This window comes from Odontesthes bonariensis, chromosome 10 (genome assembly GCF_027942865.1).
Source record: "Odontesthes bonariensis isolate fOdoBon6 chromosome 10, fOdoBon6.hap1, whole genome shotgun sequence".
Lineage (NCBI taxonomy): Eukaryota > Metazoa > Chordata > Actinopteri > Atheriniformes > Atherinopsidae > Odontesthes > Odontesthes bonariensis.
Window position 1 is genome coordinate 28,556,670 of NC_134515.1, and position 18,397 is coordinate 28,575,066.

General features: G+C 43.1%; 1 protein-coding gene across 1 annotated transcript; it reads left to right on the forward strand.

Annotated features, from left to right (window-relative positions):
* Positions 1-233: 233 nt before the first annotated feature.
* On the forward strand, positions 234-18,120 carry prickle3 (prickle homolog 3). Its single transcript, XM_075475124.1, has 11 exons — positions 234-435; positions 5,717-5,799; positions 12,312-12,495; positions 12,732-12,845; positions 13,046-13,183; positions 13,509-13,712; positions 14,223-14,409; positions 15,145-15,486; positions 15,612-15,917; positions 16,059-16,454; positions 16,539-18,120. The coding sequence occupies exons 1-11, from the start codon at positions 394-396 to the stop codon at positions 16,997-16,999; spliced, it is 2,457 nt and encodes an 818-aa protein (XP_075331239.1). The 5' UTR covers positions 234-393; the 3' UTR covers positions 17,000-18,120.
* Positions 18,121-18,397: the final 277 nt, after the last annotated feature.

Below are 18,397 nucleotides of genomic sequence, written 5' to 3' on the forward strand. Positions count from 1 at the left end.
TTCACAATGAAAGCGGAACAAATCTGCTTGAAGTAAAACAGTTCACTTGTAAATAATTTTCCAACTGAAATAATTGTATGTATTTAACAAAATCTATTACCTAATGTGGCTGTTTTGTCACTGCTCTGATCATTAAAAAAAAAAGATGTGGATGAATACGTGCTGTAATTTGAAGTGAATCCGGAAGTAGGTTTTCAGTCAGGGTAACTTTCTACTTCAGATGTGATGCCACAGTCGTTAGAAAAGCCGGAATGAAGAGTCCGTGGTGGTCCGCCGGGAGCAGCATGTAGTTCAACACGGAGTGTGTCGCTTATCATTTTTAGACCTTAATCTTTGTCCTCTCCATTTGTTAAACTGGGAAATATATATATTTTTTTACCTTCAGCTGACATCATGTTCCTGCGAGGGTCAAAAACGCGACGGTCGAACCGCTCGGTGAGTGCCTGTTGTTTTTGCCGTTCAATTATTCCTCTTTTCACAAGTTAGGTAACTCTGTGGGTACTATCACAGTCAACTCAAAGTATACACGGGAACTACTTTTATGGTTTCAACGCGTTTCCTTGCTTCGTTGTAACAGCAGACGTGTACTGAACTTGCTGTAAAGTCCAACACAGAAACGGAACCGTCCCACCTTCACCTGGCTTTTGTTTTCGGTGAATTGATTTTTTTTTTCTTTTTTCTTTTTTTTTCCCAGCATAGAGCCCAGCACCTTTGTTTCGCGTTTGAAAGAAATATGCTGTTTTATTATCTTATTTAATGTGTCCCTTAAAGTCTCGCATTCTTTGTTTCTTTGGTCATAGTCGGGCGCCCCAGGTATAGTCAGGAGTAGCTCTATACGTCATAGATTTGTACCTGAGCAGGTTGGGGATGTAGTGGCTGTAACCTGAACAGGTTTATTACCGTGGCCGGCTTCTCACTGTAACGTAAACAGCTCGTGTGCTGTTTTAAGTTATTTTAAAGGTGATACTTTTGTCGCAACACACAACCTACACGGTCAAAGTGAATGTAAACGTGAACTAGGCTAACAGCTGTATGTTCGGCAAAACATCTGGCTCGGTGACTCGCCTGGAATATGCCCAAACTGTGACTGTGATAACCATTGCACCACACTTCTAAATGTAAATGGTGTTACACAAATTGAAATAAAGGGAGTCTGTCTGCAATACGTGCACATCACAGAATGTAGGATCGTGGGAAAAATACCACAACAATGGATACTTTATAGGTAGGTGCAGGTGATCTGAGTGAAGATGCGGTCAGTCCAAGATTCCCTGCAGTTTTTCAAACGTTTCCTGGGCAAGTCTTAAGATGAACGTCAGTTTCTCCATTAGTAAAGTATATTTGTAGGTTCAAGGGAGGAAAAGAACCTCCGAAACTGAAAAAGAAACTATTAAACACACTCAAAAACATATTACTTGAATAGTTTAGCTGCTTTGCTTTCGGGCAAATTTATCACCGCATCGATGTTATCAGTAACACCTGCACGTTAAGATCATATGACGAGTCAAAATACCTACTGTGAAAAGACCATCTATTATACAAAGTATCCGTGTTTCTGCGTACTACAGCGTAGTCACAAATATGATGTTGGGTTTGACCCTCAGCACACAGATCATATACACCAAACTTAAAAATCGTCATTTAAGTTGACCTCTGCAGCAGTGTAAGAGTAACCGTAAGAGTAACAAGATGTGTTGTGCTGCAGAGGAGGGAGGTGTGGAGACTGCTGGCCGGCAGGGTGTCTGTTTGATCCTGCCCGGTGAGGAGAGGTGCATCTATGCAGCATGCCGACACCGGAAAGGCCCCCCGACCTATGACCTTTGCTGTTAATTTTTAATCCTTCCAACGGCACAACTTTGAGGACCTGAATGACACGGTTGTTTCTTTCAGTGGCTAATGAGCCGTTTAAGTGAGCTTTTCTTAGACCTGTGGAGTACCGTGCGCATTGTATGGACCAAATTATACCATTCTGGTGTATTATTTATCTGTTATCCTTGTATTATTGTAAAAAAAAAATCCCTGGTTTACCCTTTGCTGTTGCCCGCTCATGTAAGGTAACAAAGATGGCAGCCTTTGTGTTCGTCCATTACCTGGTTACAGCGTTACTTGGTAGCAAGATGAAGCTCAAGCAAAGGTGGGATTAAACCTTGCACCCGTTTAGTGAAAAAAAAACAAAGGAGCACATATGAAAAGTCTGACGCCAGTCTAGCTGTAAGCGAGTGAGCTGAACTGAATTTGACCTGGTAAAGTATTATTTACTTTACCCACACTTCGTTTAGAGGAAACTTCCGATCACCACTCCCATCACTTCCCCTCACTCATGGCTGCACAAAAGAAAATCCTCACACTTGGGACGCAAACCTGACACACTATCTTTTATGAAAAACTGAAATGTAACATATGAAACCCACGTACCTCAGTGTAGCCTTGTCATCTCGGACACTGCGGTTATGATGAGGAAACGTAAAAAGAAACTTGCAGCGGCGGTTTTTTAAAACCTAAACATTTGTCTTTTGTCTGTTTTTAAATCGGTACTCGGTTATATGGGAGTGTATTCCAACCTACTGAAGAGAACAATTTAATATGAACGGAGCTGGCGTGGTTTAATGCGTGCTTGTTCACAGATAAGAGCATCTCCCGAATGCTTTCTTTTTAAAGATAAACGTAATTGGACAGAGGGTTGCCTTATTAGACTTCCAAGATGTTCTCCTTTTGCCTCTTAGCACGTCAAAGGTGTTGGCTACTTCAAATAAATTTCTAGCTGGATTTCTCAGGATTTCTAATCCCTCTTCCTTCATGAAGTCACAACTGAGCCCGTGCTTAAATCTTAATTACTATCTGCTCCTAACTGAGTGAGCATTCGGCTATGATGCTATGGTGTCGAGCCTCTAATCCCTTTAATATTAGTGCGAGATTAAGTCCAAACCATTATGCAGAGTTTAAATGTGCGCAGGCGGGCTTCTGTCTTTGTCAGCCAGAGGGCCGGAGACACGGTGAGCTCTCATGCTGAAATAAATAAAAAAATGATGTCAGACTTATGCAAGAATCCCATGACTTACAGCAAATCCCTAATCTGCTCTGACCTAAAACGAGACTGTAACTTTTTAAAGAAGGAAAAAAAAGACTCGTTTTTACAAATAGAACGTCGTATCGGAGCAGGAAAACATACTTTTACCCACACCTGCACTTTTATGCTAGTTTTCGTAAGGTTGTAGTTGGATTAATAAAAGACTTAAGCCTTATTGTTATGTATTTGGGTTTCTGTTATATTGCATTTAGCTTAATACATTACAAACGTTATTAAATTGACGTAATGTTTTTTCATGTGCTGCAGTTGCATAACATCATGCTCCCACAGTGTTCACAAAAGTTCACTGTTGGTCTTAAATTATGTCGACTGCCAACGCCTGTTAGTCTCACTGTGGTTGAGTTTATGAGCGCAGAGAGCAACGAGCTTTCAGCATCAGTTACCTCGGCGAGCATGTTTACAAAATGATCGTCTTACTGCAAGCAAAACCAGTTTTTTTTAAAAACCAGACTATTTAGAAGCGGAGTTTTAAAATGCAGGTGAACATGTCAGTCCAACTGAAAACGCCTGAAATGAAGCTTCTCAAAAACGGACTAACGTTCCCAGATGATGTGGTTGGGGCTTTTCTGCAAGTTAACAATACGTGCGCTTGACTAGGCTTAAATGTGTCAAGTTCCATCGTTTGCATCTTTTTTTGTAAAAACAATAAAGTCTAAGTTCGTATTAACGCGGCCCAATTTCCAACAAAAATGCTCTCGTTTACATAGTATTGTTTCTTTTGTCTGACAGCTAATTTAAGTTTAGAAGCGTTTCCAGACTGTCTCTATGCTCTTAGACAATCCTGATTTATTTATTTATTTATTTATTTTTTTTTTTAAGCCCCAGCATCGTCTGACAAAATAACCATCCAAATAACTAAAAGACACCCTCTGTGCAGTGACTTTGGCTATACTTACATGTACAATGATCTCTCACGGAGAAAGTTATATGCGGTTACATATGAGATGTAACTCCACTGTGCACATAACCGTGATGATTGACCCTTATCAGAGATGTCCAGAATGCTTTTTCTCCTCAGAATTGTCGACTCGTGATAAATTGCAATCTGCTGTGAAACGGGTGCACCAGCATATGAAATGATGTAAAAAAAAAAAAGTTATGTGTTTTTTTAATCAAGTCAAAGAGCGTCTAAAAGAAGGGACAAAAAAGCATGAAGTGTCTTTCCTTTGCCGCTCTTTTCTTTGGAAATATTGAAGAACGCACTTGTATACCCGTGTTAAATGCAAACTTTAAATACAAACTTATTGTTGTATGTGCCTCTCGGGCTAAGTCACCACGTCGCTGGGACAACTCAGAAACTTGTTCCTAAGGAACTAACAAGTGAAAGGCCCAGTCATCCAGAAATCATCTCTACGCTTCATTTCACCCGTCTTGTCACCTTTCATACCTGGCTAAGAGGTGATTATCAAAGCAGCATGGAGTCGGTGTGTCTGTGAAAATGACAGGCCGTGTCGAATTAAAAACTGGATCTACTGCTGTGATCGGTGCAGATGACAAAACACATTCACGCCGGAAGCATCGTAATTTCCAAACATGTGCTTGGAAAAAAGCACGTCGAATGAAACTGATCCACATAGCTGTGGTTTCTCAGTTCAGTTCTAAAGCGCTGCAACAACCCTCGGATGCCAGTGAGACCAGCCTGTTGCGGCTAATCAAAGTCACTTACAGTGCATGTTAAAGCCACTGCTCTGGGAAACAGGCTCGACATGAACGCTGATGCTTTAGTGGTTTGAGTGGTTGGGGGAGGGGGGGAGAGAAAGGCGAACAGGTATGCACAGGTACCCCGGTGCATCACATATCACATTTATTGCTTTGCTCGTTAAAGTCAGTGCCGTGCAGCTTTATGGGCATCATCTTCATGCAGATGAAATGAAGTTCTTACATCTGAGCCTTGTCAACATATCCGCAACTATGTGGTCATTCTGGTTTTAAAAGAGGTTTCATCAGAATAATTCAGTTTTTACAATTTTATATGAACACATGGATAGGGTCCCTTCAAATGGAAAACGTACTCATGGCACCGTGAAGGTGTAGTTTATCTACAGGTCTGGAAAGGGCTAATCCTTTTTCTCTGTGAACACAAAGCCGCTCGCATAGGAGAGTAACGGGAGTTGAGGCGTCCAAGGAAAAGAAAGTAGAGACAGAGCGACTACATGGAGAGGGAAAGGGTGCAGCACTCATCCTGTGTCTACTTCCTTCCTCTCATCTCTAAAAGGAGGCCTGCGTCGGCAGTCTACATACGTACACACACACATTTACATGCACAATCACGCAAGTCTGCAAGTGAGATGTGAGACGGCTGTTTTAGTGCTAAGCTGCAGAGTTGCCCTTGGCTAAGTCCAGTGCACCGCTCAGCACTTTTGGCAAAAGGCCTTTTTGAGATTTGACACCCTGTATTACTTCAGAACACACACTGTAGCTCTGTGGCAGATGTAGTTTCAGACAAGCACCTTCCCTCTGGGGGTAATTAACGTCAAACGTCTTTCTGCCTGCGGGTGAAGTGGAAACTCTTCTCGCTCTCTGACTACGATGTGCCTCTGACAAGCAAAAAAAAACTGTGTGTGCTACACGAATGCTGCTCGTGTCGGGAAATGTCGTGAGCTGAATGACTTCATGTTGTGTTTTCAGCAGGAGGAAGAGGACCCCGACAGAGGCCAGCCCTGCATGCGCTGTGGAGACCGGTGCCCTGGCTTCCGTGTCCATGGCTGGAGGTATAAACCCAAGGTTGTCTGTGCTGCCTGCGAGATTTTCAGGAAATGTTTCTGTCACGCTGTGTATTCGCCTTCGGTTGTGTCGCAGCTTCTTCTGCTGAGTTCTGGGTCTCGTGGGACGGCTCATGACAAGCATGTACATTTTTCTAAACTTCTCTTAAAAGGATTGGAAAACAGCTGCTTCAGCAAAAAAATGTATTTGAAAAATAGCTGTATGTAGAATTAGTGTTCACAAAGGCTTGGCTTTCTGTCACTGCCTGTGACAGAGAGCCAATTTAAAAAAAAAAAAAAAATACAACAACTTTGATTTTGTTCCATTACCAATACCAAACATTGTGTGTTTTCTGCCTTTTCACGTTTTAAGGAGGACGGAAATCAGCTCAGCTGTCATCTGTGCACATGATGATGAGTGCAGATATACATTAGGGGACAACAAACACGACGCAGTCAATGACTCAGGGCACAGAGCAGATCATCCCAACTGACTCTGTTTTCAGAGGGAATTAGGGCTATACATGAATTAATGCCATTAAGCCTCGACCTCTACAACGACAGCTGCTGCAGTTAGTTTGCATCAACATATTCTACCTATGATGGATGCATATATGCCGCAGTGCAGGGCGGCAGGATCACCGGTTGTCATCCTGCCATGTGTGATGTGTGTCAGAGCTGCAGCGGTTTGAACTTGAGACCTGTTCCTCAGCCAGTGCAGTATTTATCATTCGTCAAGCTGAAAGTGGGATTATTCTGTGTGTATGCTCACTGGGAGGCTTATACAGTGCGAGACTATTACCTTTTGGAGCAAATCCACCCAAGTGGTCATCTGGATCACAAGTCGAGGCATGCCCAGCATAAGCATGAATGTTTTAGTAAGACTTTTCTAGCTGCAAGTGACTCTGCAGCAAAAGGATTTGAATTTTTTTTTTAAACCTCACATTTACCAACAGTTTATTTTCATCTTTAAAGCCAGTGCTTCATTGATTTTCCTTGAGCTGCCTTTTATTTTCCCTCTTTCTTGTAGGATTTCAGTGTACATCCAGCTGGTTGGGTCTTAGTGTAATCCTGTCAGTCATGTTAATACGATTAGGCTGTGATAGTAAAACTCTCGACCCCCGCCGTCTCCCCTGCCTCTAGTTTCCAAACGCAGCTTTCCCTCTGCAGACGAGAGTTTTGTGTATTTATTCCATTTAAGGGTTCCGTGTCTTGTCCCGAACTCAAGATTCATCCTGACTATTTATTCCTTTAGTTCACATAAAAGTGAGAGAGTGAGTGGCTTTGAGGGAAATTTCGCGACTCAAATTACGAGTTAAACTGCCTCACCAGACTTAACAAGAAATGGTTTGTTTGTGTTGATAAAGGCTTCCTTCACATTCTCAGATAGGCACTGCCTGTCTGAAGCCAATTGTGATTCGTTGATGTAGAGACTAAAAGAAAAGGCTCTTGAATGTGAACTTTAGGTAACCAAACGGTTTTAATTTGATCATTTGTTTTTGTTTTTATTTGGTTCTGTTTACTCTACACAGATTAGAATCAGAATGTTATCTAAAACGCGCGCGCTGCGCTCCACCTACGACCACTCATTGATGTGTTTACAGTGTGTTTAATCTGTGTAGGATTATCATAATGCGCTTTATTGTTTACGTTGTTTTCATTATGCTTTTGGCTGCTTGACCGATGAGGAATGACTCTGGGTGAAACGTCTCGTTTAGACATTTGGAGTCTCTTAGCTGATCGAGGAGAGTGAGCGACGTGAACGTGATTAAATGATTGAGATTTATAGGGGTCAGTTTGTACGACCCTAGAGTCTGGTTCTAATTGCATCCTTCTTAATAGTCACACCTTCGCTGATGGAGAAGCTCACCCAAGTGACTACGAGCTCAGCTGCTGGTGCCTTGTGAGAGGGAAGTGATCCATCTTCATCCTGGGCTCTTTCAGACTGAGCTCAAACTGAGGTGTGGGGCAGATGGTGCTTCCGCTGGCCAGCAGCATGTGAATTAAGTTACTTCTGACCCACAGGTCCCCACCGCGCTTCAAAAGTGTTCAAAGTCATCATTGCTATTAGTCTGGGTAGCCATGTGGCAATTACTCAGTCGCTTATTAGTGACAGAGAGTGAGGGGATGAGGCCCATCTGTTTCTTGGAACCCCCCCCCCCGCTACAGTTAGCTTGGGTTATAGATTATCACACATAGGGTTATCATATCGCTGCTTCACTTAAAAGGACTATATGTTGACCTTCAACATAACAATAATACCCAGTCAGTAGTTTAAAAGTTATCCATCTTATAAGGTAAATTGTGGTGGCGCTGTTGCTAACAGATATTTTTGATTATTGATTAATCTGACAATGATCCTCTTGATAAATTGTTCAGTCACTACAATGTGAACGGAAGTGGTAAATCAGATTAAGGTGACGTTCAGATGATTACCTTACTCTCACCAGTTGTCCAAAATGAAAAGATGTAAACTTCACAAGACTACAAGTCAAAGAGAAGCAGAAAATCTCTGCGTAGACGCCAGAATGTTTGGCATCTTTATGCCGGAAAAATCTGGAATTATGGTCGCGTCTTTTCTGACGCTCACCGAGAGGCCAAAGTCGGATGACAGATCTGTCGTGACTTCACAGACACTGAAAATTATGCCTGCTGTTTGATATTTCTCCAGAAACACTTTGTTGTCATGGAGGGCCATCTTGATCACATCAGATGGCAAAAAATGACTGCAAAGCATTGCTCACAGGCTCAGAATCGCCTCCTTTTATTTATGATTCATAACGGCATCAAAGTAACGCATCGGCCATCTGTCACGAGTCGGATGACAATCAGTTGGACTGTTTCTTCATATCTTTAAAGAAGTAAAGTGAATAAGTCGCGAGGCTTAATAGAAACATGCAGACGCTTCTGCTGTGTGTATTCTTTTTGAATAAGTTTGAAAGTCACGAGCTTGTGAGGACTTTGAGATCTGTTTGTATTTTCAGTGGCGTGGGCTCGTATTCAGCGCGTCGAAGTCTTTTGTTTGCCCCCCCCCCCCGTTCAGGACTGAGGAGGGTGGGAGTCTGCGCTGGCAGGGAGGTTGAAAAGAGCCGCTCGGACTGAGAAATGATCACATGGAAAGGAGCTGCCTCAGAATAATGTGCTCTCACTGACAGGAACCTGCTGGATGCAAATCTTTACAGTTTCAGAGGATCGCAGGTCAGGAAGGGACAGCACCAACACACTAACCTGGACTAATTTGTGATGCTTGTTGAAGAAGGTAATGAATGAACCATGTTTTTTTTTTTTTTTTTTTTGATTGGCAGGAATAGATGGACTAGAAACTGAAACAGCTGTTAATCGGGGAGATGAGGGCAGACTGAAGAATGTCATTTTGAGGGTCTTTAGAAATGTTCTTGTGTGTCATGGCCAGACTTTTTTCAAATTTTGTATGGACATTAGCTGCAGGACGTACCATTATAACTACTTGATTGTGTATCTTCCACAGCATTGTAAGATAAGTTAACCTAATGGAGAGATTTGAACACATTGGAATGCGTCTAAAAGTGTTTGTTCCACCTGTTGGAAGGCAATATTCTTATCTTTTCTCAGCTCGCATGCTTCATTAGCTGAAGTTTAGCTTTATGATTGTCTCGTCACTAGAGTCGGGAAATGCAAACAAAAACTGTCCCACAGTAACGGTGCCAGCTGTACCAGCAGTGTCAGGAACAATGTTCGGCCCCAGCAAAGCAAATTTAGAGGCAGATTGTGGATGCCTGCGCGAAGCAGCATCTGCCATGCCTCCTGTTAATAACACACAGCCGGTAGTACCTCCGCTGTGGACTTTTGGTCTGCACGGTGCACGCAGACACAGCGTTCAGGATTCCTTTATGTTTGCCTGAGAAACTCTTCTGTGTTTTACTCCAGCTCAAGTGGAATCTCAAATTATTGTATTTCATTGTCTGATTTGTCTGATTTAGACCAGTGCAGCAACAGAAAGTAGCCCGTTATTAATCGGACAAATCATTTTCCAACAGTTTTGCCTGTTAAACGTGGGACAAGAAAGATGCCAATCACTGTTTCCTCAAGTAAAGTTTTGTCTTTTCAATTCCGTTTTATTTATATATCGCCTAATTACAACAAATGTCATCGCAAGGCACTTAAATAATATAGTCCAATTCAAGCCAATTAGAGTTCAATTCATTGTAATCATAATTCATTTCAAAATAATCATAATGGTTTTCCCTAAAGTTGGAATGAGAAATTCTTTGACATTAGTCCGGTGAAACACTGATTTATTCATTACCAATATGGCTGCAGTCTTCCAGGTTAAATGTTCTCATTGAGCACACTGATTGTTTTACTATTCATTTAGTTCTCAATGTTGACTTCAGTTTGATTAGTTCCCTGTTTATTTATTTCCCTATTTTGTCATAAAAGTTAAAAACCCAAGTGACCGCTATGATTACAGTCTTATTGTACCAAACGCATCCTATATCACATTAACAGATGCAATTGGCTGGACAGGCCAGGTACAAAACATTTTTTCTCTTGAGCAAATGAAATGTGCTTTTTCCCGATTTGTCATGCTCTCAGGCCAGAAACTTCTACTGGGATAGTTAAAGTTAAGAGTTAAGAGTTTCACCCTCATTCACAGCTTTTGGTTGATTTATTTATTTATTTTTTATTTTTTTTTTTTTATTTATTTTTTTTTTTAATAATTGTGGCTCATATCCAGAGAAAGAAAGGGCTGGCTGTGTTACATCACAGGCTTTTTGACTCGGACAATGAATCAGGACTCTCTGCAGCAGATATTTAGTGAACTGCAGTACTGAACAACTGCTCTAAACGCTTTTAAGTTTCCCGCAGTCACGATTAAACAACTGCTTGCAACAAAGAAATGAATTGAAATGTTTTGTAAAGGCCTCTTTATGGTCTAAAGTGCAGCCAAACGGCACGTTATTCTGGATTTCTTCCAGTTGTTGCCAAATGAGCATTTTCCTCGCACGTGCTTTCATTACTGTGGAGGTTGGTGGCGGCGGGGCACTGGTGGAGTAACTGCCATCTGAGATGTGTGTCTGCCATCTGTCCCATCATGCCAGTTCTCTGGCTGTGTCTTCCCACCCACATGCGCAGGGCTTGTGCTCTCGCCTCCTGTTTTGTTTACGCAGGCACATGGAAACTCATACAGCTCGGGACCACATTTGTGCCAACGTGACTTAAACTTGACCAAAACGGACGTGCTGGCTTTACTATTATTAACATTAGACCTACCCGCTTGGCAACCGTCAACATTCCGATGCAAAACGTAGCAACATATACTGTCCTGGGCTTAAGAAAAGGCAGTGGGATCCCATAATAACACCTCTTATCTGTGTTTTGTCAACTCCTCCACAGTTAACTTGTGTAAAGAGAGAGGAGCCCATTTTCACTGTATCCAGTTATTAGCAGCGGTCACTAACGTTTCAAAGAGGGCCCTTTTTTTTTTTTTTTTTGTACGTGTTGTTTTATTAGAGGAGTAGGGCTCTGCAATTTACCAGCAGTTGTCTGAGTGGGTGTGCAAGCTTTTTGGTTGTATGGGGGTTGGGTGCTGAAATAAAGCAGCTTTGTGCCTTATGAACTTGAGCCACAAGTACCAGCTGGCAAGCTGTTATGCAGTCACAACGGAGATGTGTATGTGTGTACACGTGAAGTAAATACCGCATATGGCCACACTGACACACCCACTCAAATACACGACATGCGCGCCTCACTTTCAGCCCGGGGCACTTTGCTGTGACTCCACCGGTCCCACACACAGTCCCACCCACCTCCAGACTGAATGTGATGCAGACTGAGGACAAGATAGTTGAAATACGAGGCAGAGGGAGATTTTTATTCTCCCATCTTCTCCTCCCTCTCTGAACTGTCCTGGATCAACAGCCAGGCTTATGTCAGTGACCTCATTTCCTGCCTGTCTGGTGGGAAAGTGCCGCTCCTGATGCAGATCCTGTGAGATGTTGACAGGAAGTGGGAATTAACTCATCCGAGTTTGTCAATAGTTTTGCGTGCATTTCTAATTATGTTGTGACAACAGTTGTCTCGGCACTGACTGCAGGAGATCTGGTTTAGCTTGCCTGAAAATGGTTTGTGGGCTGGTTTGTGACGTAATGTCCCCAGCATAGTTTGTTTGTACATTATATTGTTAAAGGCAGTGGGAGTGAAATATGAATGTAATGTAGAAGAGTGCTATTACTGAAGGAGCCTCTTTGTTTGGGTTCATTTTAGAAACCAACAGTACAGTAAAACCTTGTCCTAAAAACAGTCTTCTTTCTTTCTGGCCTAATTTCAGAGCAGAATAATCCTGAGCCTTTTTTTTAATGAAAATATAAATGCACCTTAGCTCATGATTGAGTTTCAAAGCTGTGCGTTTTTCTTGAAGCACCTGGCAAAGCCACCTATGAATAAAATAAATGTTTGACACCGAGTCAGTTTCCGCTTGTGTTGTAAATCAGTGAGAAACTCCCCAGGGACGAAGCCTCAAACTGTCTCTGTCTCCACAGGAAGATCTGTGTACACTGCAAGTGTGTGCGAGAGGAGCATGCGGTGCGTTCTGTGCCGGGGCAGCTGGAAAAGATGATGACGAAGCTGGTGTCAGACTTCCAGAGACACTCCATCTCTGACGACGACTCGGGATGCGCCTCCGAGGAGTACGCATGGGTCCCGCCTGGGCTCAAGCCTGAACAGGTAACGACCAGGGCAAAAAGCAAAGCAGCAGCAGAGTCGAGACTTAGATCACTGCTGCAGGCACCGAAGGTGGCCTCTTCCACTTGGACAAGTTCCCACACAGAGTCAAACAATTTGATCCATTTCACTTTGAGATTTATGTCGGCAGTTGAGTAAATTGCTGTGTAATTGGATAAATCGCTGTCTGCAGTGTCTCATTTCTACCGATATGTGAATGTACTTGTCTTCCCATACAGGTATACCAGTATTTTAGCTGCTTACCAGAAGACAGGGTGCCTTATGTGAACAGTCCAGGGGAGAGATACAGAATCAAACAGCTGCTGCACCAGCTCCCAGCCCATGACAGTGAGGTAACGTCACTCCAACTCTGTAAGCTTTAAACTGAACTACAGTGGTGACGTGCTCGCGTTGTAATCACAAAAGGGACTGGAAAAAATGATTCCTCATGAAAATGATCATCAGCTACAGCCTTGATGTCAGTTATGTACAATATTTATGTCTGAAGCTATTATTTTGTATGCTTACAAGAACGTAATTGTGTTTCCTGCAGCCCCAGTACTGCAACTCTCTTGATGAGGAGGAGAAAAAGGAGTTGCGTCTGTTCAGTCAGCAGAGGAAAAGAGAAAACCTGGGCAGAGGTGTTGTCAGACTTTTCCCAGTAACCATGACCGGAGCCATCTGCCAACAGGTGCAGAAGACCTTTTTATTTCATATTAAGAAAATGCTGCAGATTCTTTCGCCAGTGTAACGCTCACATATCTCTTTCCCAACAACAACGCGCAGATGTTAAAGCCTCTTAAAATGTATCAGAGCAGTGCAGGCTGGACCAAGTTACAGTGCATGCAGGAGCAGGTATAGCTCAGGGGCTACAGCTCGTTGGGATTTAATGATCACAGGGCTGTGTTAGCAAATTACTGTGCAAGCTAAAGTATTCACTATTTGTTAAAAGGTATAGTGCTTAACTTCCTTCCCTCTGTACCACACCCCCATGCAACTACATCTCATTTTTCCAGTGTGGCAGACAGATCTGCGGTGGAGATATAGCTGTGTTTGCCAGTCGGGCAGGACAAAGCAGCTGCTGGCACCCTCAGTGTTTCCAGTGTGCATCCTGCAACGAGCTGCTGGTCGATCTAATCTACTTCTACCAGGACGGACAGATATATTGTGGCCGGCACCATGCTGAGAGGCTCAAGCCCCGCTGCCAGGCCTGTGATGAGGTGACTGTCTCACCAAAACCCCTAACTTATTTTAATTGAAGCTCTCATTAGCAATAATAAAAGTGTAGTGGACACCGGGAGGCAGAAAACTGAGAATCCTGTCTGTTTAAGAGGCATCCAGACTATGATAACCTTTGTTGAAAGATCCTTTATTTATATATCCCCTATTTAATCATAGATATATTTTCAGCATTTCTCCTAATCGCTGCATACTATTTGGGAAATTTTCTGTTGGTCTCTTTCTGTTTCGAATGCCCTCTCACTGTGACTTAAGGGATTAGTTGAGATAGTTTACTAATGGATCTGCTAAAAACTAACCTAAAAGAGCTCTTTAGTCCCAGACAGGGCTTAGCAGGTAACAGAAGGGCACCGATGGCATCCCTTCTTCTTTGTTTTGTTCATTGAGCTGTCAGGATTTTGCAGCATTTTACAATTGTAACTTGTTAACTTGTGTATGACACAACCTCTCTGTCTCTATCTCACTTTTACGATCATTACTATCAATTCTAGATCATTCTAGCAGACGAATGTACAGAGGCAGAGGGAAGGTACTGGCACATGAAGCACTTCTGCTGTTTTGAGTGTGAGGCTGCACTGGGAGGCCAGCGTTACATCATGAGAGAGAGTCGACCATACTGCTGTTCCTGCTACGAGTCCCTGTATGCTGAGTACTGTGATACCTGCGGAGAACACATAGGTATTATTACTATTATTACTGCTAAATCTTGTTTGTACAAAAAAACAATAGTTTAATTGCTTGGGAGTGCAGTGAATAGGTCCATTTTTAGATTTAGAACAGATTTCTGGATGAAAATGATCTATCTGGTGCCAGACAACCACAACAATATGTCAGCCAGATGTCTCCCCTACAGCATATCCCATGTCTAAAAGGGGTTTAAATGTCATTGATAAATGTATCACATTGAACTTATTAAAAGTAGCTTAACAAAGTCATTTAAAGTGGTACGTAATGTGTTTGGTCCAATAAAATGACGAGGATGATGCCACTAATGGAGAGCATTTACGTGTTACGTGCTGCACATTGTAAGCAGCTTCCTCTGCTCTCAGAAAAGATGACAAGAGCTTTTCTTACGTTACCTGGAGATAGAGTTGTTGTTTTTTTGGTTTTTTTGGTCGTACAGCCCACGATTCTTGAGATGGAGAGAAATGACATGCAATTGACAACATGATCAGAAACCTGGGTCCTTAAAAATGAATTTGCTGTGACCTGTTTAAATACAACGTCCTCAATATGATCAAAAATAAGTCTAAAAACTGGAATGATAATACGCATTTAAACACACAAATACAGAGGTGCTGTGACTGATATGTATACACAGTGTATGATAATGTTTACATGCACCATTACAATAAAAAAAATACCTGTGCAGTTGGCACAGATATCAGTGATCACAACTATTTTTCCTCTCAGGTATCGACCAGGGCCAGATGACGTACGAGGGTCAGCACTGGCACGCTGTGGAGTCGTGCTTCTGCTGCGCCCGCTGTCAGCTGCCGCTGCTGGGACGCCCCTTCCTACCTCGCGGGGGACTTATCTTCTGCTCCAGGTCCTGCTCACTCGGCGAGGACCCCGATAACTCAGACTCCTGCGATTCTGCGCTGCAGAGCAGATCGCCTCATCATAGTAGTCAGTGGGGCACGGCAGAGAGACACTATCAGCTTCAGTGTGGTTCTCCGCTGCAGTCACTAGAGGGCATCAACCCCACTATAACTCCTAAAAAAGACTGCATCCGTGCTGCAGGAGAGAACAGAGGTGAATATGAGAGATTGGTCCTTAAAGCATGAGATGCGATGTGGAGTTCAGTGGTGTTCCCACATCCCACATTGTTAGTGAACTTCTGTTTATTCCACCACATTTGTTCGATCTGCTTCTCTCAGCTGTCCACTGCACTGCTCCAGTTCAGCATGCGGTTCCTTCGCCCGGTGGTCTTCCCCCTCCGAGAGGCTCCTACTCACCTCTGCCCCACATTCATCTAGGAAACGGCTTAGGTCCGTCTTGGCCCAGCGACGTTCCACATTACAGTTTATTGTCAAGGGACTGTGGCGTCAAACCTCCAGGCAGTGGTTTTCAGTTCCACGGAGAGCTGAATGGAAATACTGGACTAACTGGTCGTAACTCAAGAGGAACTTCCACTGACAAAGACTGTAGGAACTGGGTGGAGAAGACTAATCAAGCAATGCAAGGTAGCAGAAATCTCTCATATTTAACATACTTGGTGTGCTGATTTAAAAAAATAAAATAAAAAATTTTGTGTCAATAACATATCATTCTAGTTGTGTGTTGTCCCTTAACTACTTTGTGTTCTCTGAATATTCTCTCCTTAGCGTTTTCTCCTCAGAAAAACTCACAGATCAGCCAACTTATTTCATCTGATTCGCCCCCCCTCTTATCAAGCAACCCCCCGATCCTTCCACCTCCTCTGCCAATTAAGTCTCGTGACTTGATGCCCCGGGATTCTCCCCCTCCGATCCCCATCCAACCAGAGGACCAACCCTCTGCTTCTCCACCCCCGCTGACTCGCAGTGGCACAGCTCGAGTCAGTTTCAGAGAGCCAATTAGCAGCAGCTACTCTGTCGAAGAGGACGAGGATGAAGATGAAAATGAGGAGGGGCTTCAGCAAGGTGAGGAAAACCGGCAGGATGAAGATGAGGTGGAGGAGGGAGGTTTCGGAAGCAGGTTGCATCTGCAGAAAGGCATCCCACCGCAGATGGATCTGCTGGGTAAGACGAAGCTTTTAGGATGTTGAATATTACCCGACTGAAGTCTTTTCAGTTTCTCCTCACAATTTCTTTTTTCCCGATCAGATGGCTCTTCGTACCAGCAGCGCAGTCTGAGGCGAGGATGGGGTCGTTGCCGCATCCCCTCAGACCCTGCTCTCCACCCAGGTTCAGAGAGGCGCTGCCGAAGCTTGCGGCCCGACCGACCCCGGCTGGACACCCTGGACTGGAGAGGCGAGAAAGAGCGAGACGGCCGGGGCTCCGCCAAGGCCTCCTCTCTGACCCTCCAGCCGGGTCAGTACAAACATGGAGACTCCTGCTCTACCTGCTCCTCATCCTCAGACTCGGAGGAGGAAGGCTTCTTCCTGGGACAGCGCATTCCTCTGCCCCCGCAACTTCGAAAGCAGGAGGCTGTGGAAGGTCAGGACAGGGAGGCGGAGGAGGCGAGGGAGGTGAAAAGAGACTTTGGACTGAGGGGCAGCTTAAGGAGGAGGAGAGCTCTCAGTCAGAGTGCAAAGGACAAAGATAAAAACTGCGCTATCTCCTAACCAACAACAACTGGCAACACTAAAAACACAGCATATTAAGTTTTTTGTTTTGTTTTTTTTTTTAAATTATGGTGCACAAGAACATCTAGTAAACATTATTACTGTGGTTTTTATCGGGTTTATGATGGTGAAGTAGTGTTTGATCTCACACGTGTGTTGACTTTTCTGAAGGTAAAACACAGCCATTTTTTTTTCTGCTTCACAAAGGGAAAGAGAGTAACCTCAGAAAAGTCACTACATCGTGTTTATGGTATTGATGTCTCATTGTTTGACTTTGAGGTGTTTCGGAATAGAAAATGACGGCATCTGTGAATGAATTGTGGGAGTAATGGTGAAAGCGGAGGGATCATTTGGTATTAAGACTCAAACCTGTGTTGAAGTCGATTTAAAGTGGTTGTGTTGCCGCAGTAAAATGTTACTGCTCTTTTCATACTGCAATGATTTCCATACGCAAAGCTGCTGCAGCACAATGGGCCAGTTTTAGAAAGACAGGGCTTCACTATGGCTTCACACACCTAATTCAGAAAGAATACATTCCATCACTGTGAAAAGCGGAAATGATAGTTCTGTATCTCGAACATGTTTATGCACTTTGTGTCAGATTTCAGCCCATGCTGATTTAACGGCAAATATTATTTTTAACATTACTGGCCAAAGAATTCCGGGGGACAACTAACTTTATGCAAAACTTAACACAAACCTGTTTTTTTTATAAACATTAGCAGTTATTTCTCTCTGACAACACATTGACAAATTATCAAAACTAACTTGTTTTTTGACTTGATCAACACGAACGCATGTACATAAAAAGCTGTTCCTGGATCTCCATTTTCTTCATGCTGTTAAACGCAATCTTCACGCGGCTGTGATATTTTTACATTTATGGGTTCCAAATTGCCAAACATAAGGGCTTCTGATGTTAGGGTTGTTGTTGAATCCCAGCCAAACACTGTCAAGTCTGTAGCCTGTAATCACACAACTTAAAAGTCATCTGTTTGTATGTGCACGGCTTGTGTGTCGCTCTTCTTTGCTTTATTTAGGATAAAAATATACATTTGTATGCCCTCATTTTTCTCTGTGTGTATTTTATGTATGAGTAAAGTTGTATGAGGTTGTCTAAACGTGCCCCTTTTTGACTCGCCCTCGGAATATTGAATAGCAGAAAGTGTCAGCGTGAAGTCTAGTTTCAACAGTGTCTTTGTGGATGAGTGGGTGAGAGGCGGGGGTACGCCCTGGATGAAGCAACTGAATAAAAGAACATTCGATTCAGATGGACATCAACAGTTAATCTCTTCTAACATGGGCTGCAGTCATCTCTGACATTTTTTTTTTTTTTTTAATGCAGACATTAAAAAAAAAAGTTTTTGAGGAAGAAAATCAAGCAGCAAACTGTACCAA

Excerpts from the sequence above, each read along its gene's own strand:
- prickle3 (XM_075475124.1), top strand. The coding sequence starts at position 394 with ATGTTCCTGCGAGGGTCAAAAACGCGACGGTCGAACCGCTCG. Across the intron at positions 15,487-15,611 it reads TGCTGCAGGAGAGAACAGAG|CTGTCCACTGCACTGCTCCA; the intron begins GTGAATATGAGA and ends TGCTTCTCTCAG. Across the intron at positions 16,455-16,538 it reads ACCGCAGATGGATCTGCTGG|ATGGCTCTTCGTACCAGCAG; the intron begins GTAAGACGAAGC and ends TTTCCCGATCAG.